The following is a 25,881-nucleotide window of genomic DNA, read 5'->3' on the forward strand; positions in this document are numbered from 1 at the left end:
TCCCTCTCTCTCCCTCTCTCTCTCTCTCTCTCTCTCTGTCTCTCTGTGTCTCTCTGTGTCTCTTTCTCTCTTTCTCTCTCTCTCTCTCTCTCTCTCTCTCTGTCTCTCTCTCTCTCTCTCTCTCTCTCTCTCTCTCTCTCTCTCTCTCTCTCTCTCTCTCTCTCTCTCTCTCTCTCTCTTTTCATGCTACATGCTTCGGTTTCCAGCAAGCTTGCACTTCGATTTCGACTTTTTGTAGTATGTGTTGTGTTGCATTTTTCTTGGTTTGTATATGGGTCTGTGGCCTTAGTACAATAAACCGTTCTGAGTTCTGAGTTCTCTCTCCCTCTCCCTTCTTTGATTTTTTTTCTTTTTTTTTTTGCTCAACGCCCAGCCGACCACGAAGGGCAATATCAGGGCGGTGCTGCTTTGACATATATAACGTGCGCCACACACAAGACAGAAGTCGCAGCACAGGCTTCATGTCTCACCCAGTCACATTATTCTGACACCGGACCAACCAGTCCTAGCACTAACCCCATAATGCCAGACGCCAGGCGGAGCAGCCACGAGATTGCCAATTTTAAAGTCTTAGGTATGACCCGGCCGGGGTTCGAACCCACGACCTCCCGATCACGGGGCGGACGCCTTACCATTAGGCCAACCGTGCCGGTCCTTCTTTGATTGATATAATATTCGGTCTTACATGGCTTGATTCGGAATGATTCAGGCAGATTCAGTCAATTCGGCCGTTTTTGTGTGGAATAAAGATACACACACACACACACACACACACACACACACACACACACACACACACGCGAACACGCGCAACAGACAGAAACACACACACGCGAACAAATACACAGTAACACACACACGCGCGCGCGCGCACACCCACACACACACACACACACACGCACGCACATACACAATCACACACACACAATCACACACACATACATTAACACACACACACACCCACACACACACATACACACACACACACACATATGCAAGCAAGCACACGCTCGCACGCCGCAAGAACTCAGCACACGATCACGCGCTCAAAAAAGACAGGAACCAATAATACATTTAACCTTTTTTTTGTCAAATACCAAAAGTTAAACCGTTTTTCTTACAGAGTGTGTATTTGCATATGTTAGATATGAAAACCCCAATAGGAAATAAAAACAACAAAAAACAAAACCAAGACTCGTTAAAATTCCCTTCAACTGATTACATCTTGTGCAAATCAATCAAATCGGTGAATCAATAATTCAAGAAATCAATACAAAATACGCACAAAAACAACGATTCAGAAAATATCAATCTCACCCTCTTAACAACAACAACAACAACAACAAAACAAGAAAAAGAAAAACAAAGAACAACTTCAGAGTAGGATCTTCATGGTATATTTGAGAACATATTTCAGTTGTTAATTTCTGTCTCATGTGAAAACACCACCAGCAGAGTAGGAAGTAAAATTAACATTAATTTTAAAAGTGACACCTGTGTCAAATCTGCAAAATAAATTCAGCCCTCCAAATCCAGCTCTGCACAGAAGGCAGCCATACTTCTTCTTCTTCTTCGTTCATGGGCTTAGATTCCCACGTTCACTCATGTTTTAAGCACGAGTGGATTTTTACATGTATGACCGTTTTTACCCCACCATTCGGGCAGCATACGCCGATTTCGGGGGAGGCATGCTGGGTATTTTCGTGTTTCTATAACCCACCGAACTCTGACATGAATTACAGGATCGTTTCCGTGCGCACGTTGTCTTGTACTTGCGTGTACACACGAAGGGGGTTAAGTCACTAGCAGGTCTGCACATAAGTTGACCAGGGAGAGCGGAAAAATCTCCACTCTTAACCAATCAGGCGGAAGCGACCGGGATTCGAACTCACGACATCCCGATTAGGAGGCCGACGTCTTACTACCACGCCACTGCGCCCGTCGCAGCCATACTAATTTTTATTAATGAGTCCGAGTGAAAGGAAACTCTGTGGTAATGAATATGATCGTGTGCGTGGGGAGTGGGGAATATTTACCCAATTCCGGACAAACAAACCATCGTGAGTTTAGATCTTGCTTAATAGCTTTATGAGGGAAAATACTGTCAAATAGTTAAAAGACAAAAAACGGCATTGGACTGGGCGAACATGTTTAAACCCAAAACAGAGAGAGAGAGAGAGAGAGAGAGAGAGAGAGAGAGAGAGAGAGAGAGACAGACAGACAGACAGACAGAGACAGAGAGACAGAGAGAGACAGAGACAGAGACAGAGAGACAGACAGACAGAGAGAGACAGAGAGAGACAGAGACACAGAGGCAGTGAGACAGAGACAGGCAGACAGATAGAAACAGAGAGAGACTGGAAAGAGACAGAAAGACAGAGAGATACAAACAGATAGAGATAGAGACAGACAGACAGAAAGGGGGATAACAAGAAATCTTACTTGCAACAATAACATTTTCTTACCAAAAGCAAGGATATACGTACAAGATTAGCACCGTATAGTAAGCGAGGCAGTGAAACTAAAAGCCATAAGCAAACTGAAATAAAACACACAGCAAAAAGAGAGGAGTACGGTGATGGAACACGTCGAAACAATAGGCGACATTTCTGCGACAAAAAGTTTCTCCTGTGTTCTATGATCACACATACAAACCCCTGCATACGACGAACATGAACAATTGTTAACCACTGCCTACAGCAAACATGAAAACCTGTATACCCCGCATACAACGAACATGAACGCCTGTAAATCTCTGCCTACAACGAACATGGACACATTCATACCCCCGCATACAACGAACATGAAAACCTGTAAACCTCTGGATATAAAGAACATGAAACCTGTAAACCACTGCCTACAGCAAACATGAAAACCTGCATACCCCGCATACAACGAACATGAAAACCTGGAAACCCCTGGATACAAAGAACATGAAAACCTTCATACCCCCGCATACAACGAACATGAAAACCTGGAAACCCCTGGATACAAAGAACATGAAAACCTTCATACCCCCGCATACAACGAACATGGGCACCAGTATACCCCTGCCTACAGCGAACATGAACACCTTTAAACCCCCGCATACAACGAACATGAACATCTTTAAACCCCCGCATACAATGAACATGAACATCTTTAAACCCCCGCATACAATGAACATGAACATCTTTAAACCCCCGCATACAACGAACATGAACATCTTTAAACCCCCGCATACAATGAACATGAACATCTTTAAACCCCCGCATACAACGAACATGAACATCTTTAAACCCCCGCATACAGCGAATATGAACACTTTTAACCACTGCCTACAACGAACATGAAGCCTTCATACCCCCGCATACAGCGAACATGAACAACTGTTAACCACTGCTTACAGCGGCGAACATGAAAACCTGTATACCCCTGAATACAGCGAACAACCCCTGACTCAAATGTGAATTCGGGCGCTGTGGAAACCCCATTTTAAGAACTAAAATCAAACTGACAAAATCAGGTTTAAAAAATGAGGAAGTCGTAAAATAGCGATAAAGTTACATAGATTACAAACTTTCTTTCTTTCTTTATTTGGTGTTTAACGTCATTTTCAACCACGAAGGTTATATCGCGACGGGGAAAGGGGGGAGATGGGATAGAGCCACTTGTTAACTGTTTCTTGTTCACAAAAGCACTTATCAAAAAATTGCTCCAGGGGCTTGCAACGTAGTACAATATATTACCTTACTGGGAGAATGCAAGTTTTCAGTACAAAGGACTTAACATTTCTTACATACTGCTTGACTAAAATCTTTACAAAAATTGACTATATTCTATACAAGAAACACTCAACAAGGGTAAAAGGAGAAACAGAATCCGTTAGTCGCCTCTTACGACATGCTGGGGAGCATCGGGTAAATTCTTCCCCCTAACCCGCGGGGGGTAGTGGACCTTCAAAGAGAGGTACTAGTGTATCATAATAGCTAGCGAGAGAAATTAGTCACAGTGTTATGCATAGGGGAATTTATGACGTGACATATAATGCACACACAAAAAGACGCATTTCATGCAAAGAATAAAGACAAAACGACAGCAAACACCTCATGTTTCAACATTGATGTCTGCAACGGCAACAACAACAAAGTTTCAACATTGATGTCTGCAACGGCAACAACAACAACAACAAAGTTTCAACATTGATGTCTGCAACGGCAACAGCAACAACAACAAAGTTTCAACATTGATGTCTGCAACGGCAACAACAACAACAACAAAGTTTCAACATTGATGTCTGCAACGGCAACAACAACAACAACAAAGTTTCAACATTGATGTCTGCAACGGCAACAACAACAACAACAAAGTTTCAACATTGATGTCTGCAACGGCAACAACAACAACAACAAAGTTTCAACATTGATGTCTGCAACGGCAACAACAACAACAACAAAGTTTCAACATTGATGTCTGCAACGGCAACAACAACAACAACAAAGTTTCAACATTGATGTCTGCAACGGCAACAACAACAACAACAAAGTTTCAACATTGATGTCTGCAACGGCAACAACAACAACAACAAAGTTTCAACATTGATGTCTGCAACGGCAACAACAACAACAACAAAGTTTCAACATTGATGTCTGCAACGGCAACAGCAACAACAACAAAGTTTCAACATTGATGTCTGCAACGGCAACAACAACAACAACAAAGTTTCAACATTGATGTCTGCAACGGCAACAACAACAACAACAAAGTTTCAACATTGATGTCTGCAACGGCAACAACAACAACAACAAAGTTTCAACATTGATGTCTGCAACGGCAACAACAACAACAACAAAGTTTCAACATTGATGTCTGCAACGGCAACAACAACAACAACAAAGTTTCAACATTGATGTCTGCAACGGCAACAACAACAACAACAAAGTTTCAACATTGATGTCTGCAACGGCAACAACAACAACAACAAAGTTTCAACATTGATGTCTGCAACGGCAACAACAACAACAAAGTTTCAACATTGATGTCTGCAACGGCAACAACAACAACAAAGTTTCAACATTGATGTCTGCAACGGCAACAACAACAACAAAGTTTCAACATTGATGTCTGCAACGGCAACAACAACAACAAAGTTTCAACATTGATGTCTGCAACGGCAACAACAACAACAAAGTTTCAACATTGATGTCTGCAACGGCAACAACAACAAAGTTTCAAATAACCATACATTTCATGGTGCGGTCACGGGCATTCTTCAAGATCCACTAAAGCATTACAGAAAATGCCCAACAACAAATTCAGTCATTTTCTACGAAAGAACAAACTGAACCGCTTTCCAGGATGACCGAACCGAACGAGCCATCTATGAAATGCATGAACATTTTAAGGCATTCCCAGAAAGTTCTGACTGAAGCTGACTGAAGTAATGACGACAAAACGATAGACCGCAGGGCTCCCCATAGCGCGCGTCCCTGCGTCCTATACGCACTAGAAGCCGAAAACACGTACTAGAAATTCAGGGAGGGGGTCCCTGGACGCACTAGACCTTAAAAAGAGCGGGTCCTTGGACGCACTTATGGAGCGTGTGTGAGTGCGTGTGTGTGTGTGTGTTCCATTCATCAAGGTGTTGGATTGGCATGTCCACCTAGAATATTCCAATGAAAAAGACACTTCGCAGTACAGTATACGTGACCACAATGCTTTACAAGTACATTGGGACTTTTCGGCTTTTGGACCCTTGGGACCCTCTAAAAATTTTAAGTGGGGGTCCCGGGACGCACTAGGAGGGGCGTCCGTGGGAAGCCCTGAGACTACCTGATCGAATGAAAGTAGGAAGGTACGTGTTTGGTGTAGATCTGTGCAATGAGCCTCTTAATTAATATTAAAGCAAATAGAGGAATTCCGGAAATTTGTTTGTTTGTTTGTTTGTTTGCTTAACGCCCAGCCGAGCACGAAGGGCCATATCAGGGCGGTGCTGCTTTGACATTGAACGTGCGCCACACACAAGACAGAAGTCGCAGCACAGGCTTCATGTCTCACCCAGTCACATTATTCTGACACCGGACCAACCAGTCCTAGCAATAACCCCATAATGCCAGACGCCAGGCGGAGCAGCCACTAGATTGCCAATTATAAAGTCTTAGGTATGACCCAGCCGGGGTTCGAACCCACGACCACCGGATCACGGGGCGGACGCCTTACCACTAGGCCAACCGTGCCGGTTTCTGCGCACAGAGGGAACGCGATTGTAACGGCATTGAATAATAACATCGGATGCAATTCAACCCTTAGGTTCTTTTTCCATTACATATTTTTGATACTGCGACCACCAAGCCATGACCACCCCACCCCCCCCCCACCCTCACCCCCTGTGTGTTGTAATTGTCCCCTTGTCTATGTGATGTAATGTAATGTAAAGCCTATACATGTAAAACAAAACAAAAATACATTAAAAAAAAAGAAAAACCTCAAAACAAAATAAAAAAATAAAAATAAAATCTTTTCAAAAAATAACATCGGATGTTCATTCTTTCGAACGCACTATTGAGATAATAGCCTGACTGTATGCAACAAACAGCTTGATGTTACACGCGGGAGTGTCTATGCAACGGAATAAAAACCACAGTCACCCCAGAAACTCAAATAACACAAAACCAAAGTTCCGTTTGCCGAAATCGACCACACACAAAAATCCGAACAAGCAGTATATCATCCGTTTAAAGGTCAATGTGTATTACACAACAATTGAAATTTCAAACATGATCGCAATATTACTTTTTTTTGACGTGTCTGTATTTTCGAACACGTCAGGTTTCCCACGAACTCAGACATGAATGATGACGAAATGCGAGACAGAGCGAGAGGCCACATTCCAGATGTACTGTCTGTTCCATGCACCAAGGTCACGAAGTCTGCCTTGTTCTATCACATCCCGATCATTGCCAACATTCCTGTGTGCGCCGGCTTCTGCAAGGTTACTGACATACCCTGTTTCTGCTGATACTGCCATACCTGACATTTGTTCATCATTATTCGGCACCTGATTTTCTGCTTGGCCTTGCCTCTGACAATGGCCTTGACTTACATCGTTTCCATGTTTCTGATTGTGGCCTTGACTTCCATCTTGACCTTCGGTCTCACCTTGGGCTTGACCTTGTGTCCGACTTTGGCCTTGACACAGACCGTGCTGTTTATTCCAATCTTGGCACTGACCGTGATCAGAACCGCCTGGGCGGGAAGGTGTACGTGCACAATTGTGACGTGGGATCGCTGATGACGTCTTCCACTCTTCTTCAGTGATGCGCTTGATTTCTGGGACGAACACCACGATCTTGGCCTCCAGACCTTGCACCGCTCCTCCACCTGCAACAAGCAGTCATTCATTCTCCACAACATTGAATACTCTTTACCCCACCTATGTTGACCAAGTTGTTTTTTTAGCCGAGACCAGCTGTGCTGCAGCAGGTCACTCAGAATTGTAGTAACTGTGTAGAAACTGTGTATCAACACGCTGGAATGTAGGCGTTAGATCGGCATTACAGGAAGCGACTGAAGTGACTGTGTGTACAGATATATCTGTACCAGGTCAGCTAGAGCCATATGATATATCCGTACCTGGGAGACATGAGTTAAAACTAACAGAAAACAAAACTCAACGACATCAAGCATAACGTAGAGTTCCATGTTCTAATATATACAACTGGTCCAATAAAGTCTGAATCAGTGGAATGGAATTGTTTCCGGCCAACTTAGGCTAGCTGCTGTGTATGATGCCAACTTTTTTTTAAATGACTGCTACTGTGAAAAAGTCAATATGTAAATATATTTTATGATTACATTTAGCTTGATTTTAAAGTATAATTGCTCTCATAAGCATACATTATCGATATCAGATTTTTTTTTCCAAGCATACATTATCAGTTCTTGTTCCGAATACAGCAGGTGTTTTTTTTCTTCAAAAAAAAGCAACCACACAACGACAGATTGTATGCTTTAAGTCGTGCTTTTCTTTGATGATCAATTCAATAAATAAAGAAGGGGGATAAGTATGAGAATTGGGATGATGATCAAGATGTAAGGAGGAAACGTTCGATGACGATTACAAGAGAGATGTATAAACAAAGAAAAGAATGCTAAGAAAAACATAACAAGTCGCGTAAGGCGAAATAACAACATTTAGTCAATCTGTCGAACTCACAGAATGAAACTGAACGCACTGCCTTTTTCACCAAGACCGCAGGCTCGTAGTTTCGTCAGTCCACCGCTCTTGGCAAAGGCAGTGAAATCGACAAGCCAGAATAGTGCGGAAATGGTCGCGCTGAGCAGGATAACACGCTTTTTTGTATCTCTATTCTTTTTAGCTTACTGAGTTTGTTTTTAATCCAAACATATCATATCTATATGTTTTTGGAATCAGGGACCGACAAGGAATAAGATGAAATTGTTTTTAAATCGATTTCGGAAAATTAATTTTATTCATAATTTTTATATTTTTAATTTTCAGAGCTTGTTTTTAATCTGAATATAACATATGTATATGTTTTTCAAATCAGAAAATGATAAAGAATAAGATGCACGTAATTTTGGATCGTTTTATAAAAAATAATTTAATTACAATTTTCAGATGTTTAATGACCAAAGTAATCAATTAATTTTTAAGCCTCCAAGCTGAAATGCAATACCAAAGTCCGGCCTTTGTCGAAGATTGCTTGGGCAAATTTTCAATCAATTTGATTAAAAAATGAGGGTGTGACAGTGCCGCCTCAACTTTTACAAAAAGCCGGATATGACGTCATCAAAGACATTTATCCAAAAAATGAAAAATATGTCTGGGGATATCATACCCAGGAACTCTCATGTCAAATGTCATAAAGATCGGTCCAGTAGTTTACTCTGAATCGCTCTACACACACATACAGACAGACATACACACACACACACACACACACACAAGCACACACACACACACACACAGACACACATACACCACGACCCTCGTCTCGATTCCCCCTCTATGTTAAAACATTTAGTCAAAACTTGACTAAATGTAAAAAGTAGGAACAGGGTGGGAGGGGAGGGGAGGGGTGTAAGGGGGCTGTGGGGATGGTGGGGGTGGGCTGGGAATCTAGAGACACGAATACAAATTTATCATACCAACAACGAAGGCTTTGTCGATGTATGGTGGCGGTTCCGTCAAGTCCTGACTCTCGTACTGTAGAGTTATTCCTCCTGCCGTCAACTCCTTCACGAAGGCGCAGTCTGGTTGGTGAATTGGACTGCCGCAGATGATGACGTCATGCAAGTAAAGCTGCGATTGTTTGTCTTCGACTTTTCGCTTTTTGACTGTATGAAAAAAATGCACAACTTCATTGTACACTCATATTCACAATCATATTGAACGTTTAAAACTTAGGCCAGTAAATCTGGGACTGCTGATATACTCCTTTAATTCTTTTCTGAACGAACGAGAAAAAAATGCAAAACTCTACTAACACTAACAGCAACAATAATATTTCATGGTCACAAACATAATCATAAAGGTTGTTGTTGTTGTTGTTGTTGTTGTTGTTGTTGTTGTTGTTCTTCTTCTTCTTCTTCTTCTTCTTCTTCTTCTTTTCCTTCTGGCTGCTGCTGGCATTGCCATTGCTTTGTGACAGTCTAATTTCTAATACAGGTGATGGAAGTATAACAATACAAACAAGAAATTCCTACGAGGTAGGAAAAACACCCCCGTCAAAGGGAAATAACCTTCTCAGTTGGTGGCAGTGACTGAGTGAGAATGGTTATTTCCCTTTGACCATTAAGATGTTCCTCTATAAGTCCTTGTATAATTTTAATCCACCAATAACTCCCTAACCGTGTGTTTGACTGGTCCCAATTTTTGTAAGGACCGTCTCAGGAATGTATAGAACCTGTTCACCAAGTTTGGTGACGATCGGTCCGTTCATTCTTGAGATCTATATGCGAACACAAACAAACAAACAAACAAACAAACAAACACATCGAGCGAAACCTATACACACCCCTATACCGGGGGTGTAAAAAAGGTGTTCACCTTTCTCTCGCATTTCATCAGCCGACGTCCGGATGCCCAGAGTGTGGAGCAGATAGTCAGCCAGAGCTTCACCACACAAAGGGCAGTCATTCACTTCTCTGTATGACGTCATGTGAGGGGCGTGGTCAAGCCACGTCACTGGAGGACCGTCTGACGGAAGTGGTGGATTGACGTCACAGCCACGTGTTATGTACTTGTACTCTCCGGAAAACTGGTACAACATTGTAAACATAACATAATAGGCATTTAATTTGTAAAATAAAGAAAACGGTAGTAGAAGAAATATAGAAACAACTCCCAAAATACTAATGTGCCAATATTTTTGTCACAATGTTCAGCTAACAACCTAGCAGTTTGACTATTACTCACAGAAATGGTAAAACTGTATTCATCGGTTGTCGCTTACTCAAGTTGTAGCCGGAATAAACAAACCTAATTCGCGCAGAGAAAAGACCTTTAGACCCGCAAAAGTAAAACTCACACACAGTGACACACACACACCCACACACAAAACCAAATAAACAACACACGAAAAATGCTACAAATTATCCAAAAAATTTCACACACACACAAATGTTGAAAGTAAAATAAAACACCGACCTTAACGTTGGTTGCTGTCCATTGTAGAATTCTCTGTACAGTGGGTGGGCATCTGATACAGTCAGTCAATGCCACTCGTTCAAAACCATCCGGATTGTACCCTTGGAAGATGGAGGCAGCCCACACAGATACACTGTGATTATCGTCTTGTGCCTTGCCCATGCACGTTGGCACACTGTCTAGTCCCGACATCCTTTTGGCGTGTTCAAGGTCATGGCTCCCTGACGCTGGTAGACACTTTTGTTCTGACGCCCGTGTGTACTGGGGCACGTTCTCTGATAAAGACTCTCGACTCCGTAAGCATGTCGGCTTTTGTGCCTCCAACACTTCCGTTGACAATAAAACAATCTGATTTTCTGAAGCTGCTTCACAATTCTGTTCTGACGAATTTGAGGTTCTTGTCGCGCTGTTTGCCTCTGACACACCTTCGGTTTGCTCAAAGCTTTGATCTTGTCCGGATGGCAGATCGTGTTGTTCTGACACGCTTTTTGTTTGTGACACGCTCTGTTTCTGCGATGCTGATGGAAAATTCTGCTCTGACAAATTTGAGGATTGTGTCACATTTTGTGCTTCAGGCAAAGCGTGTTGCTGCAATGAGGAATTGGTTTCACGTGCACTGGCGGTGATGACAGCGAAGAACTGGAAGAGCTGCAGTGAGTTGACAGAATTGTAAGCAAGGAACAAGTCACCCATCACTTTCACCATGAGGTCGTCCATTTTTTTCAGCCTGGCTAGAACGTAGTAAAGAAAATAAAACGAATCTTGATTAGGAAACATAATATGGACCAGAACATTTGTTGGTGGAGAAAACGTATTTCGATTTATAAGCAGTATGTGGATTTATCATGCAGTGTTTAAGTTTCTTCCCTCATATTTTACTATAATAATTCGAACAACTTTTGCAAAGACTGCGTTGGCGAAACAAACAGAAAAACAAACAATACTGATACATTGGTATTCATGTCTGTTTACGTGCAAAATTCATCACAAAACGTAGTACAACTGCGAAAATGCGGAGCATGACCGACAAATAAAGGTTTCACGCCCAGTTTTGCAGTATTTTGAATATATACCATACCACGCTCTATCGGAGAGAGAGAGAGAGAGAGAGAGAGAGAGAGAGAGAGAGAGAGAGAGAGAGAGAGAGAGAGAGAAATAAGAGTGAGTACGAGAGAGAGAGAGAGAGAGAGAGAGAGAGAGAGAGAGAGAGAGAGAGAGAGAGAGAGAGAGAGAGAGAGAGAGAGAGAGAGAAAAGAGTAACAGAGAGAGAGAAGAGTGGATAACAGGGAGAGAGAGATACCGACAGAAAGACAGTGAAAGAAAGAGAAGTCTGAAGTCTGAAGTCTGAATGTTTTAATGAGTAGGCCTTGGGCCCTTTTCATGGAGATGAGCACATCTCAAGCACCAGCATACAAATGCACACAGTGAACAAAAACAAGAACATCCTATTAGTATCGCCCTGTTTCGTTTACGGATTATGGATTACGAATGGAAAGCGCCTTCATGACAAATGTAGAAAAACGTAGCAATAGCGGCTTACTAGTGTTTGAAAACAGCATGGTTAATTTAAACAATGATGGGATGGTGAAAGAAAGAGAGAGAGAGAGAGAGAGAGAGAGAGAGAGAGAGAGAGAGAGAGAGAGAGAGAGAGAGAGAGAGAGAGAGAGAGAGAGAGAGAGGGCACAACGCAAGCAAAGCCAAATATATTTTTTGTATCTACAATGCTCACCAGTGTCCCCACAAGCGAAAGAAGCAGGCAATTCACGGATTCCACAAGCAGCCTTTGTGTTCAGTTCCTTGACAGCCTCAAAAGTTGCGCACAGCAAGTCCAGGACTTTGTGCCACTTGGCCGACCTCATGATTGGAGGACCCCCGGAAGTTGCGTCACGAAGCATCTGAAACCGGTCGTCCAGCTTCTTCTTTCTGTGTTCCATTGTGGGGAAGTAGCCTTCTGGTGCCCAGAGCTTTGTGAAGATATTCGAGTCTTTTTCTTCACGTTCTACTCCAGTACTCCAGGTTTTCTTGCCATCTTGTCTTGAATGGCCATCTCTTTGTCTTCGGAGATTAACGTCTCGTGATTTTCCTGCACCAGGGTTCGATTCCTGTTGAGAGTGTAGACATGGCTGAGCATCATTTTTCGGAACTCGGACTGAATTGATGAATTCGTTGTACAGAGTTTTCATCTGTTCCAGGTTATCGTGTGCGTCAGAACATTTTTTGAACAAAAATTCTTCGTCGCATTTGTCCAAGCATTCGTCAACAATGATTCGAAGCTTTCGACCCTTGTATTTAGTCAGCAGTTGGTGGACGAACGATTCCATGTCTGTGTTGGCTGTGATGAACTCCCGGTGTAGGTTGTCCACTGTGATATCACCGAAGTCAATTCTAGCACTGTAACCAGGACTCGACTTGCCTGAACTCGGACTGCCCACTTCACAGTTTCCTGGTTGAACATTTTCTTTTCCTTTGGGATCGCCATTCAAGGAACTGGTCGACACGGAGCAAGTAGAAATGCTTGCTTGGGGTGCGTCTTTCGCAGAGATTTTAAGACTCTCCTCCGACTCGGCTATTGTCTTTTCGCCAGCAGCAGCAGCTTTTTCGTCTTCACTGCTAACACTCAGCGATCTCTTCCTGGCCTCCTTCAGTTTGTGTTGTCGTACTGTCTCCAACACACGGTCGTACAGTGTCCACGAAACCAGACTACCTGTGTTGACTCCCTTTGAACACAGCACGACCACCTCGTGTCCTCTCACTGTCCACTCTGCTGCCTTGAGCCCCAGAATGAGTGTCTTCCCTGAACCGGGTGGCCCGCTAATGAACAGAAAGGGCTTTTCGGCTTTCAGAACCTGAAGCTGGTCGCCTCGGAGAATGCTTTGTCCGAAAGCCACACCTGCCAGGTGGACACATTCTGCGACAGTCCGGCTTGGCACTCGGGAGTAAGGCCCGCAGAACCTGGAGGGTGAGACAAAGACCAGTGACCACCAAGCCATGACCACCCTGTGTGTTGTAAATTGTCCCCTTGTTTATGTGATGTAATGTAATGTAAAGCCTATACATGTAAAAAAAAAAAAAAAAAAAAAAAAAAAAAAATAAAAATAAAAAAAATATAAACAAATTTTCAAAACATATTTTAACAAAATAAAAAAAAAATTAAAAAAATATTTGAAAAAAGAACAGTGTAGAATATCAGCATGGTAACTGTAAGAAAAGGCCTAAAACTGTATCCTTGTAAAATGTAAAATAAAGTTCAGTCTCAGTCTCAGTCTCAGTCTCAGTCTATACTCTTTACTTTCTTACCTTGCTTTTGTTTTTAAGTTCGGATAGTTTTATTGCTACTGAACAAGGTCTTAATATATTTCTAAATCTATTAATAAAGCGCATACCTTGTGCTTAGTCTATGAAGAAATAAAAGACCTAAACAGTCAAATTAACTACACAAATGTACTGTACAATAGATACAAGTCATTCTCGATTTACCTTCCCTTTAACAGAAACAAAAATGTTTGCATGCAAAGTTACCTTGAGACGATCTCTTCAAAGACATCAGCCGAAAACACAACATTCCTATCTTCCTCAGCTTTTTCCCCTCTTTCTTCCTCCGTCCCGTGTCTATCATTATCGTCCGTTGTCGCAGTGGCATCTCCCTCCACAGCCTGTGTTTTACCCCGTGCAGGTATTCCTGCAACTAAGGCCCGCCACCATTGCAGTCCTGGCGAAGGTTTTTCACGAGTTGCTTCCCTTCCTCTGGTCTCTTGGCGTGACTTGTGTTGCTCTGCGGTTTGGTAACGTCGCTGAGACGTGATGAGGTCGGACGTGATGCATTGTGACAAAGCTTCTTCGAGCGTCTGTGTTTCCAAAACGCTGCAACAATACTAAATACAAAAGATAATTGTTAATAACGACAACACGACACTGGCAGGTAAGTTTTTTTGTATGGTATGTTCGATTGACAGTGTGCATGCCGATGTGGCATGCAGTCACCTACTTTTGTTGTAATTACGTTTGCTCAAGCCATTGCACGATGTAAAAAGAAGTAAACCGTGTTTTTATTGTGGCACCTTGTTGTGACCCGTTTTGTGGAGCGTTAATATTTTTACGTGAGATTCACGTGCTCCTTGTTCAGTTGTTGTGACCTGGTTTTGGTCGGAGCGTCACAAACTGCGTCGTTTAGTCTTAGAACACCGTGAGATTCACGTGCTATTTTCCGTGTTTTGATTTTGAGGTGAGCCCTGCGAATCTGCGTTGCAAGTTTTAGAATACGTGTGACTCACGTGTTTTTAGCTTTGTGATGTCAGCTAGTTCCTTGATGTTCTTTCTGTTAAATATACCGTTTTAAGTTTTGAGCATGCACGGAGTGCGTGATCGGTTACTGATTGGTTGTAAAATAGTAGTTTCACCCGATTCTGTCTTAGGAATGTTGTTGGTTGGTCAATCCGGTGACCTTTGACTTTTGAATAACTATTCCATGTTAGGTTTTTGTTTCCATAAATACCGCTGCTTGACTCCTGTCTCGTCAGTCGATCTGAGGGTTTTAGGAAGCGTTTGGTTTTGATGTAAACGTATGAAGGTTATCAAGTGAACCAACGGAGTGTTTCTTATGTTTTAACGTCAACGTAATGTTCTTGGAGACAGTTGTTTCTCAAGTGTGAATCGTTTTGTGCCCTTCGTTTGTGAGGCAACACGTTTTGGTACTGCTGGTCAACCCACACAGCGCATAAGGTAATTTTGTTGTTACTTGTTTGTGTTGTGTTTTGGTCGCCATTTTGTAATGAATTCGTGAGTTGTTTATGTATAACGTGAGTTGAAAGTCTGATTTGTTGTAGTGTTTCTTTATTGTGTGTTCAACTGTTCTAGTGTTGTGAACGTACAGCAATGTTTTGTAGACGCTAGAAAGTCGCTAATGTTTATAATGATAACTTGTGTTTTCTGTGGTTAACGAAGTTCGAAGTGAAACGTTTTCTCCGACTTTTTCAGCCTTACGTTAAAAGAATTTAGGTAAAAGAAGCTTGCGGTCTGTGGTGATCGTTTGTAAACGGGCTTATTTCTTGTAACGTTATTGAGGGAAAGTGGATGAGTAAATATCTTGTTTGTGACTTTGATTAACGCAGGAACGTTGTCGTTAGACTTTTTTGGTATGACAGTTTGCTTTGTATTCCTGGCCTGATGAGTCAACGTTTTTGTATTTTTCTGAAAGTAGCCATTTTGGTTTTAAACGTATGTATGCTAAGTTTCTTGAGTATTCTTAGTGCTTATGGTATTGTTGAACGTACGGAACGTAATTCTTTATTGTTGTTGAACGTACAGAACGTAACTCTTTATTGTTGTTGAAGGACTAACCAACGAGTGTTTGGTAATTGTAACTTTCGTGTCTGTTTGTCTTCGCCTGTCTTGTGATTGTTTATTTTTCTTGTATTTACTTCTCGTGTCTTGTTCATGCATTTTAATACCTTTTGCCATGTCTAATAATTTGTTTTCTTTTCTCTTTTTCTTTCTGTCCATAAGTTTTTTACCGCAATAAGTAGTATCGCAATACGTAGTATCGCAATACGTAGTACTGTAACTATATATATGCATTACTGATACCTAGTGTCAGATGTAAAATAATAAACCAGTACTTTTGCGCGTTATCGCTTGTAACCTGTGTTTGTCATTTCGTATGAACAATATGTAGTACCAGCCTCGCTCACGAAGGCGCGCACAGTAAAAAACTTTAGTTGCTGTCGCCCAGTAAAAAAAACTTAGCTGCTGACGCCCAGTGAAAGAACGTTAGCTAAAGTAAACAAACTTAGCTGCTGACGCCCAGTAAAGAACTTTTGTTATTGACGCTCAATGAACGTAAACGTAGCTGTTGATAACCAGCAAAAGACTTTATTGTTACCTGTCACTGTGTTAGTAAACCATAGTTTGACATAGATCAACTTGTCGGTTAGAGATCTTCCTACTCTGTATCCGGCGCATTTTTTGTGACTTTTGTGTATTATCCCAAACGACCCTCAGATCGACTCATTTTACTTTATAACCAGATAAACCTTATGTATGTTTTAAGTGCTTTTGAATAAGCGAACATTGTAATGGAGAAGATTCCAGCAGATAAACCATTGGAAGCTTCAGGTTATGACATTAACGGCGATGAAGATGAACTTTCTCAAAGGCCTAGGCGTGACATTAAGCCTACTGAACAAGGTAGAGACTACCAGATTGAGATCAAAACTAGAAACTTTGTAAGACAACGAATATTCTTGGAACGAGCAATCGATGAGATAGTAACAGAGCTTAAACAAGAAACTCCTAATAAAGAGTCAGTAACCAGTCAAAAAAAGGTTATTTTGAGCATGTACAAGGATCTTGGTGACATTGAGAAAGTTCTTTGTATGATTGGTAGCGGTGAAATCGTTCAGGACAGCTGGGAGGATGTTCAAAGGGCAGTTCAGAACATTATGTTTTACATTGATCAAGCTCTTGTCAGACAAACGACTAGTGTGCAGGTGGCTAAGGAGCCTACTTCCAGGCATAGCAGTGTTACACCTAGCGTTGGGTCATCCACCCACAAGTCAGCCAGTGGTAAGACTGCCAGCCTTAAAGCAGCTAGCGTTACGTCAGCCATCCACAAGTCAGCTAGCCACAAGTCAGGTAGCAGGAGATCAGGTAGCCAAGTAGCTTCTCGCGCCGAGTCTCTCCGCTCTAAAAGTGTTAGCTCTGAAGACACTAAATTGGCTCTTAAACTAGAGGCTGCATCCCTGGCCATAAAAGTGGAAGGTGACGCAATAAAGGAAGCTCAGTTTAGTGAACTGGATCTCTTACAACAACAATATGCTGAGAGAACAGCAGCTAGGCAGACTGAGGAAGCTGAGAGAACTGCAGCTAGGCAGACTGAGGAAGCTAAGAGAAATGCAGCTAGGCAGACTGAGGAAGCTGAGAGAAATGCAGCTAGGCTGATCGAAGAAACTGCTAGGCAGGCTAAGGAAGCTGAGAGAATAGCAGCTAGGCAGGCCGAAGACGCAGCTGAAGCAGCTCTTGAAGAGATTAAACAGAAGAAGGCTTTGAGACAAATTCAGTCCACCGAATTGAAAATTAGCTTAAGAGAACAACAAGCTATGTTACAAGTATTGGAACAAGGTGAATCCGTTCAGCAGGATCTCCCTGATCTACCGTCAGTTGATTTGTTGAACTCTAGGTTCCACCCTCGTCCTTTCGTTCCCTTGTACAGTCTTGTAGCCCCTCCTCTAAACAATGAACAAACAGCGATAGGAATAGGGACAGGTGCTGCCGTCATTGCTGATCAAGGGACACACCAGCCAGCCTTGGACGTCACGTCTGTTCCTGTCTGCAACGCCGCCAGCACCCATGACATCTCGACTGTCAACGTCAACGCTGCTGTCACCAACTTCGTCGCAGGAACCACAACGACTGAGCCACAACAGCACGCGTTACCTGTCGTGGACCTCGTCGTTGGAGTCAGCGCCTCGACACGCGCCGCTACTACCAACAACGCCACATATGAGGCGTACGGACCTCAACGTAGAGAGGATGTCAACGCCCCCCATCACGTCGGAACGAGCGCTCCTTTCGTCCATCAGGAGCCCTTCACACCCAACTACACGACGGCTGCAACTACATCCTCCATGCGGCCTACAGCGCTGCTGACCACACTGCAGCACCCTCTCGGTGCATACACTGGTCAGCCGCCTCTGCACAACGTTGGACACTCAACGACAAGCGTCACAGGCTCTCGCCCGCCTGATCTCGACCACACAGGTTGGTCCTATCACCTACCAGAGACAAGGGAAGGTGATGAGACGCAAGAACGACACACCTACTTCCCAGAAGAACGTCACCAACGCATGGACCACAGACGTTTTCAAGTTACCCCACCCTGTTTCCCCTATGATACCCACCTACATCCCAAACCAGAGCCTTTCGTGCCCACATTCCTGGACCCACATCAGACCACCCCCAAAGTTATCTGGGGAAACGAAAACGCAAGGCCCCCTGCGTACATGAACTTTGACAAGGAATGTCATGCAGATCGTCCATTTGCCTCCTACCCCCCGTCTGCGTACTACCAACGTCCACTTGCTACTCCTGCCAAGCAGGACACTCCTATGGACTCTCTCGCCAAAACCCTATCAGACGCTCTGATGATCAACCGTTTGCCGATGCAGGAGCCGTGCATTTTTGTTGGTGACCCTCTCCAATATCCAATTTGGAGGTCGTCGTTTTCGTTCCTCATCGAGAGACAAAACATAACCAGCAGTGAGAAGTTATTGTATCTGCAACGGTACATCGGAGGTCAAGCAAAGGAGGCCGTGACCGGCTTCTTTCTGCTAAGAGAAGGTGATGCCTACGAGAGAGCCATGGAAGTGCTGGAAAATCGGTTCGGCAACTCATACGTCGTTTCGCAAGCTTTCCGGACCAAGCTGGACGAATGGACCCCAGTCAAAAGCAAGGATCCCAAGGGACTCAGAAGTCTGGCCGATTTCTTGCAGCAATGTTCCGTTGCTGCCCAGGAAGTTGGTGGACTGAGCATCCTGGATGATGCCCAGTACTTACGGAAGATCGTCGGAAAGCTCCCAGACTGGATGAGTCACAGATGGTCTAGAACAGTTGCTCGAACCAAGGTTGAAAAGAAGAGGTATCCTCTGTTCCATGAACTCGTGTCGTTCATTACCCTCGAAGCAGACATTTCTAACGACCCTGTTTTCGGCTTGACAAGTGCATCGGGGACACCAAGAAAGTTCACAACGAACCTGTCAACCCTGACAGAGGATGTCACCGCATGTCTGCACTGTCAACTTCCGGACCATGACGCTGGAACATGTAAGGAACTCATAGTGAAGCCTCTGGTTGAGATACGAGATTTTCTGTTCAAGAACCGTATCTGCTACGGATGTCTGAGAAGCAAGGATCACCAGAGCCGTCAATGTAAGCAGAAACAGACGTGCAAGAAGTGCAAGAAGGCTCATCCCACTTGTCTTCATGATGACAATTTCAAGTATCAGAACAGTATGAGTGAAAACAAAGGGGCGAGTGAACACAAGAACAATTACCGTACCTCTGCTGCTGACGTTCAAGAGCCACTGTCATCGTCGACCCCTACAGTGTCTGCTCTTAAGGCCAGCGAGGAAAACAGCATCGGTTTCACGTCTATGATCGTTCCCGTTCTCGTTTCCAGTGACTCTAACCCCAACGTAGAAGTGCTGACGTACGCACTACTGGACACTATGTCCAACGCCACTTTTGTAGTGCAGTCAGTGGCTGAAGAAGTTAAAGCCAAATCGCAGCCGACTACACTCAGGGTCTCCACACTGACTGAGGACAATGCTGTGGTCTCCGGCAGGAAGTACTCTGGATTGCGTGTCCGCTCTCCTACCTCCAGTGAGTTTGTCAGGCTCCCTTCTGCCATCTCACGACCTTATCTGACCGTTGACCCCACTCATATCCCCACCTCAGAGACTGTCAAAGCTTACCCACATCTCCAACACCTGTCTCCTAAACTGCCCCCCTTGTACCCTGACTGCGAAGCAGGCCTCCTCATTGGCTACGACTGCGCTGAAGCCCTCATGCCCCTAAACGTTGTCCAAGGACTGCCATTCGCAGTAGAGACTAAGTTAGGTTGGAGCATCGTCGGCAAGGCACCGCATTCCGTCGCCTTTGATGGCATAGCCTCGTCCATGCGCGTCATCGTCAAGCCAGGATCGAGGGAAGAAGAACGTGTAGCTCACGTCTACAAGGTACAGGTGGACGAAGTCTCGTGTACTGACCCATTACATGTTATGGAAAGAGACTTTGCAAGTGACTCAGGATCCATGTCCCAGGACGATGTAAAGTTTGCGAAGATCGTGAAGGAAAACGTGAAGATCAACGAAGCTGGTCACTACGAGATGCCCTTACCATTTCGACCAGAGAAACCGTCCCTCCCCGACAACAGAGGTGCCGCAGTCAAGCATCTGAAGGGCCTGAAACGCCAGAAAAAACAAGGGTACCGTGATGACTGCGTCAAGTTCATGACATTAATCTTGTACGGACTGATCGTGACGTGTTTTGCCTCTAGGGCAATCCACATTGAAACCCTGGATGACATGTCAAGTGATTCCTTCATCAACGCCCTACGCATTGTTGTCTTGCATGACCAGAACTTGTGCAGATCAGAGTGGTGCATGGCTCGTGTAATCGAGGTGATGCCTGGATCTGATGGACTGGTCAGACGAGTGAAAGTACATGTTGGAACAAAGGCTCTAGACAATCACGGCCGTCCCACTGGTGATAGTCGCATATTAGAGCGACCTATTCACAAAATGACTGTGTTAGTAGATCGTGAAAATCACAAAGACAAAGCTGTGTAAGCGAACTGAAAGAACATTGAACTTTGGAGTGTTTTTCCAATTTGACAGTTGTAGATTGTTGCAGTTTGTTTTTATACCAGATGATGTAACAGACATTTATGGTTTAAGTGGTGCGGTTTTTTTTTTATGCCGTCGAGTAATGACTAACGGCATTTAGTTGAAACGAGATGTGTTGAAACACTGAAAATGATTGAACCGTAATATTGCTGTGTAAACGTTTTGCAACACAATGGTTTTGAGTTGTAAATTTGAAATGTCTAAATCTGCGTTATTCTTCTTTTGATATAAGGAATGTGTTTGTACAAAGGTTTTTTGAAGTAAATTATATTAATATAATTTCCGGTGGGAGTGTGCATGCCGATGTGGCATGCAGTCACCTACTTTTGTTGTAATTACGTTTGCTCAAGCCATTGCACGATGTAAAAAGAAGTAAACCGTGTTTTTATTGTGGCACCTTGTTGTGACCCGTTTTGTGGAGCGTTAATATTTTTACGTGAGATTCACGTGCTCCTTGTTCAGTTGTTGTGACCTGGTTTTGGTCGGAGCGTCACAAACTGCGTCGTTTAGTCTTAGAACACCGTGAGATTCACGTGCTATTTTCCGTGTTTTGATTTTGAGGTGAGCCCTGCGAATCTGCGTTGCAAGTTTTAGAATACGTGTGACTCACGTGTTTTTAGCTTTGTGATGTCAGCTAGTTCCTTGATGTTCTTTCTGTTAAATATACCGTTTTAAGTTTTGAGCATGCACGGAGTGCGTGATCGGTTACTGATTGGTTGTAAAATAGTAGTTTCACCCGATTCTGTCTTAGGAATGTTGTTGGTTGGTCAATCCGGTGACCTTTGACTTTTGAATAACTATTCCATGTTAGGTTTTTGTTTCCATAAATACCGCTGCTTGACTCCTGTCTCGTCAGTCGATCTGAGGGTTTTAGGAAGCGTTTGGTTTTGATGTAAACGTATGAAGGTTATCAAGTGAACCAACGGAGTGTTTCTTATGTTTTAACGTCAACGTAATGTTCTTGGAGACAGTTGTTTCTCAAGTGTGAATCGTTTTGTGCCCTTCGTTTGTGAGGCAACACGTTTTGGTACTGCTGGTCAACCCACACAGCGCATAAGGTAATTTTGTTGTTACTTGTTTGTGTTGTGTTTTGGTCGCCATTTTGTAATGAATTCGTGAGTTGTTTATGTATAACGTGAGTTGAAAGTCTGATTTGTTGTAGTGTTTCTTTATTGTGTGTTCAACTGTTCTAGTGTTGTGAACGTACAGCAATGTTTTGTAGACGCTAGAAAGTCGCTAATGTTTATAATGATAACTTGTGTTTTCTGTGGTTAACGAAGTTCGAAGTGAAACGTTTTCTCCGACTTTTTCAGCCTTACGTTAAAAGAATTTAGGTAAAAGAAGCTTGCGGTCTGTGGTGATCGTTTGTAAACGGGCTTATTTCTTGTAACGTTATTGAGGGAAAGTGGATGAGTAAATATCTTGTTTGTGACTTTGATTAACGCAGGAACGTTGTCGTTAGACTTTTTTGGTATGACAGTTTGCTTTGTATTCCTGGCCTGATGAGTCAACGTTTTTGTATTTTTCTGAAAGTAGCCATTTTGGTTTTAAACGTATGTATGCTAAGTTTCTTGAGTATTCTTAGTGCTTATGGTATTGTTGAACGTACGGAACGTAATTCTTTATTGTTGTTGAACGTACAGAACGTAACTCTTTATTGTTGTTGAAGGACTAACCAACGAGTGTTTGGTAATTGTAACTTTCGTGTCTGTTTGTCTTCGCCTGTCTTGTGATTGTTTATTTTTCTTGTATTTACTTCTCGTGTCTTGTTCATGCATTTTAATACCTTTTGCCATGTCTAATAATTTGTTTTCTTTTCTCTTTTTCTTTCTGTCCATAAGTTTTTTACCGCAATAAGTAGTATCGCAATACGTAGTATCGCAATACGTAGTACTGTAACTATATATATGCATTACTGATACCTAGTGTCAGATGTAAAATAATAAACCAGTACTTTTGCGCGTTATCGCTTGTAACCTGTGTTTGTCATTTCGTATGAACAATATGTAGTACCAGCCTCGCTCACGAAGGCGCGCACAGACAGCATTTTATCCACATGACATTTAACAAACAAAAAGAGAAAAAAGCTCTTGACATCTATTAAACAAGGGGCAATGAAGGTTTGTTTTGAAAAGCAGGGCCGAGGGAGAGGATAAGGATGGGAGTTGGGAGGGGGGGGGGACTACTAATCATGGAGCAAACCATCGCGGTTCACACGGATAAACTGCCCCAGGTGATTTTCCTAACAGAACAAAAGTGGCCTAGCGGTGTGTGTTTTTTTTTTAATCATTCAAAGAAACTTTACAAATTCAAAATTGAATATCTTGTTTCCCCGTGGGCGATGGTATGTCACTTTACCTGGCCAAGGGAAGGTTCCTCCAGCAGACGTCTCAAGTCGGCGGCGGAAGTGTGGGGTAGAGCCAGGACTTTGGTGATTGGTGGATCAGTCACCAGGTCGGAGGTCATATGGCGTAACACTGTTTCAGCTTTCTGAAGCTGGTCCAGACTCTTCCGGATTTTCTTTCGGAAAGCTTCACCCTGGTTCCCGGTGCTTCGAGCTGGTGAAGAAGGCAGCATGGAATTTGGAGAGTCTGCTTCCTGAGATTCTTCTTGAGCTTCTTGTTCTTTGAACTGAGACAGCATGTCTTTCTGATGAGAATCCTTGAATTGGTATTCCATGGAGTGGGTTTGTTCTTCAGACTGAGATTGCAATTCTTTGGGTTGGGAATCCTTGAATTGGTATTCCATGGAGTGGGTTTGTTCTTCAGACTGAGGCTGCAAGTCTTTGGGTTGGGAATCCTTGCACTGGTATTCTGTGGAGGGAAGGTCGCTGGTCTGGTGCCTTCTGCGCAGATGTTCTTTTGATTGGGATTCAAAGAACAGAATGTCTTCGGACTGAATATTATTTTCCTCTGGAGATGCATCAGCTTTGTAATTGTGGGTGTTCTTTTCCAATGGATATTCGGCAGTTTTGAGTTTTTTCTGTGCATTGGTTTCATGATCACTCGGATGGAAAGTCGTACTCCTCAGTATTGAAACTTCGTCATCGTGCGGTGGTTTTTCTGCCTTTGAGGTGTTGCTGTTCTCGCCCCGCTCAGGGTCATCCCGTTCAGATGATGTCTCCAGTTGTCTTGCTTTTTCTTGAAAACTGAACTCAGAACCATGTTGGGAAGTCTCTTGGTTCCTGTGGATCAGTTCTGAGCCTCTTACGTCTTCAGATGATGTCTCCAGTTGTCTTGCTTTTTCTTGCAAACTGAGCTCAGAACCATGTTGGGTAGTCTCTTGGTTCCTGTGGATCAGTTCTGAGCCTCTTACGTCTGTCTGTGTCCCTCCGTTCTCTGCTTCAGCGCCACGCAATGTCTTGGCTTCAATGACAACAAATGCGTATCTGGAGGAAATGATGAGATTGTCAAAGTCTCCCCTGTTCAAGTTGGTGCTTAGGTCAAGTGGTGTAGGAAAAGGACCATGCGAACGGGGGCTCTTTTTAGAGACGACTGTCTGGGAGGAAGTGCAAGCATCCACAATGCTGTGCTCTGGCAGGTGGTCTGTTTCTGGAAGTGTTGGGTCCATGTCAGTTGGACTCGTTATGCCAGAGGAATTGCTGGACAGTCTCTGCAGCAATGGATCTTCAGTATTCATTTCTTGTGAGTTTGTCTGCGACACACTTCTGCTAGTATTGTCATGCCTGAGATGAAACAGGTAGTCATGAAACTGATAATTTGACAGATGGAAGATCGGCTCATCAAGCATCTCTATGATTCCAGCGACCCATCCCGTGATGGTGTCTTCCGTCTGGTAACCTCGCAACGTTGCATCCTGCATCATTTCCTGCTCCTTGACGTCATGGCTATGTATAGACAATTTGTCAATCTTCCGGTAGTTTAACGATTTCAGAATCCGGAGGGGAGGCACAGTGCACGGTTGATGGTGCATGTCGGGAAACTTGTTCAGTATGTACTGCCTCATCTTCGCTTGAAGTTCCTAGGAAAAGAAAATCAACATGTTTAATTGGGGCGGGGATGTAGCTCAGTCAGGGCGGGGATGTAGCTCAGTCAGGGCGGGGATGTAGCTCAGTCAGGGCGGGGATGTAGCTCAGTCGGTAGCGCGCTGGGTTTGTATTCAGTTGGCCGCTGTCAGCGTGAGTTCCATCCCAGGTTCGGCGGAAATTTATTTCACAGAGTCAACTTTGTGTGCAGACTCTCTTCGGTGTCCGAACCTCCCCCCGTTTACACTACATTGGGTGTGCACGTTAAAGATCCCACGATTGACAAAAGGGTCTTTCCTGGCAAAATTGCTTAGGCACAGTTAATAATTGTCTACCTATACCCGTGTGACTTGGAATAATAGGCCGTGAAAGGTAAATATGCGCCGAAATGGCTGCAATCTACTGGCCGTATAAAATTTCATCACACACGGCATCACTGCAGAGCGCCTAGAACTGTACCCACGGAATATGCGCGATATAAGACTCATTGATTGAATTGACATAATCACGAACTAAGTGGGGAACATTTAAATATCATTCAAAGCACTGACATGACAAACTTGATATGTTTGATATGCTGTTCAACTTGTACAAGAGAAAACCACATTATTTTGTTTTCTATATTTGCCTATTTATGTTCAATCGATTGAAACGCCGAAGTGAAGTCGTAAAAAGTATTTACTTAAAATACAGACACGTTCAACTGACACTCAAGGTGTCAATCAAAAACTGTAACAGGTGTAAACAACTATCGCTCCTTCTTCAATACCTGTAATTATTTAGATTGGTTTACAGCATACTATCTACAGGCTTTTAATTGATAGAGTTAAATTCACAGGCATTTC

General features: G+C 43.3%; 1 protein-coding gene and 1 long non-coding RNA gene across 3 annotated transcripts in view; both read right to left on the reverse strand.

Annotated features, from left to right (window-relative positions):
• Positions 1-1,069: 1,069 nt before the first annotated feature.
• LOC138946342 (uncharacterized) lies at positions 1,070-4,262 on the reverse strand. The gene is made up of 2 exons (XR_011449239.1): positions 2,812-4,262; positions 1,070-2,745 (listed from the first exon to the last, which is right to left on the reverse strand). It is a non-coding gene; the product is annotated as an uncharacterized lncRNA (long non-coding RNA).
• An 826-nt stretch (positions 4,263-5,088) lies between these two features.
• LOC138946343 (serine-rich adhesin for platelets-like) overlaps positions 5,089-25,881 on the reverse strand; it is a 43,192-nt gene continuing 22,399 nt past the window's right edge. For both annotated transcript variants that reach the window (XM_070317899.1, XM_070317900.1), the window contains exons 3-9: positions 23,410-25,032; positions 14,171-14,523; positions 12,381-13,603; positions 10,652-11,382; positions 10,052-10,262; positions 9,151-9,339; positions 5,089-7,359 (exon numbers count right to left, since the gene is read on the reverse strand). In XM_070317899.1, coding sequence (XP_070174000.1) covers positions 6,821-7,359; positions 9,151-9,339; positions 10,052-10,262; positions 10,652-11,382; positions 12,381-13,603; positions 14,171-14,523; positions 23,410-25,032 — 4,869 coding nt within the window. In that variant the 3' untranslated portion in view covers positions 5,089-6,820. The remainder of the gene's footprint in view (positions 7,360-9,150; positions 9,340-10,051; positions 10,263-10,651; positions 11,383-12,380; positions 13,604-14,170; positions 14,524-23,409; positions 25,033-25,881) is intronic.

The sequence above is a fragment of the Littorina saxatilis genome, linkage group LG13, assembly GCF_037325665.1.
Source record: "Littorina saxatilis isolate snail1 linkage group LG13, US_GU_Lsax_2.0, whole genome shotgun sequence".
Taxonomy (NCBI): Eukaryota; Metazoa; Mollusca; class Gastropoda; order Littorinimorpha; family Littorinidae; genus Littorina; species Littorina saxatilis.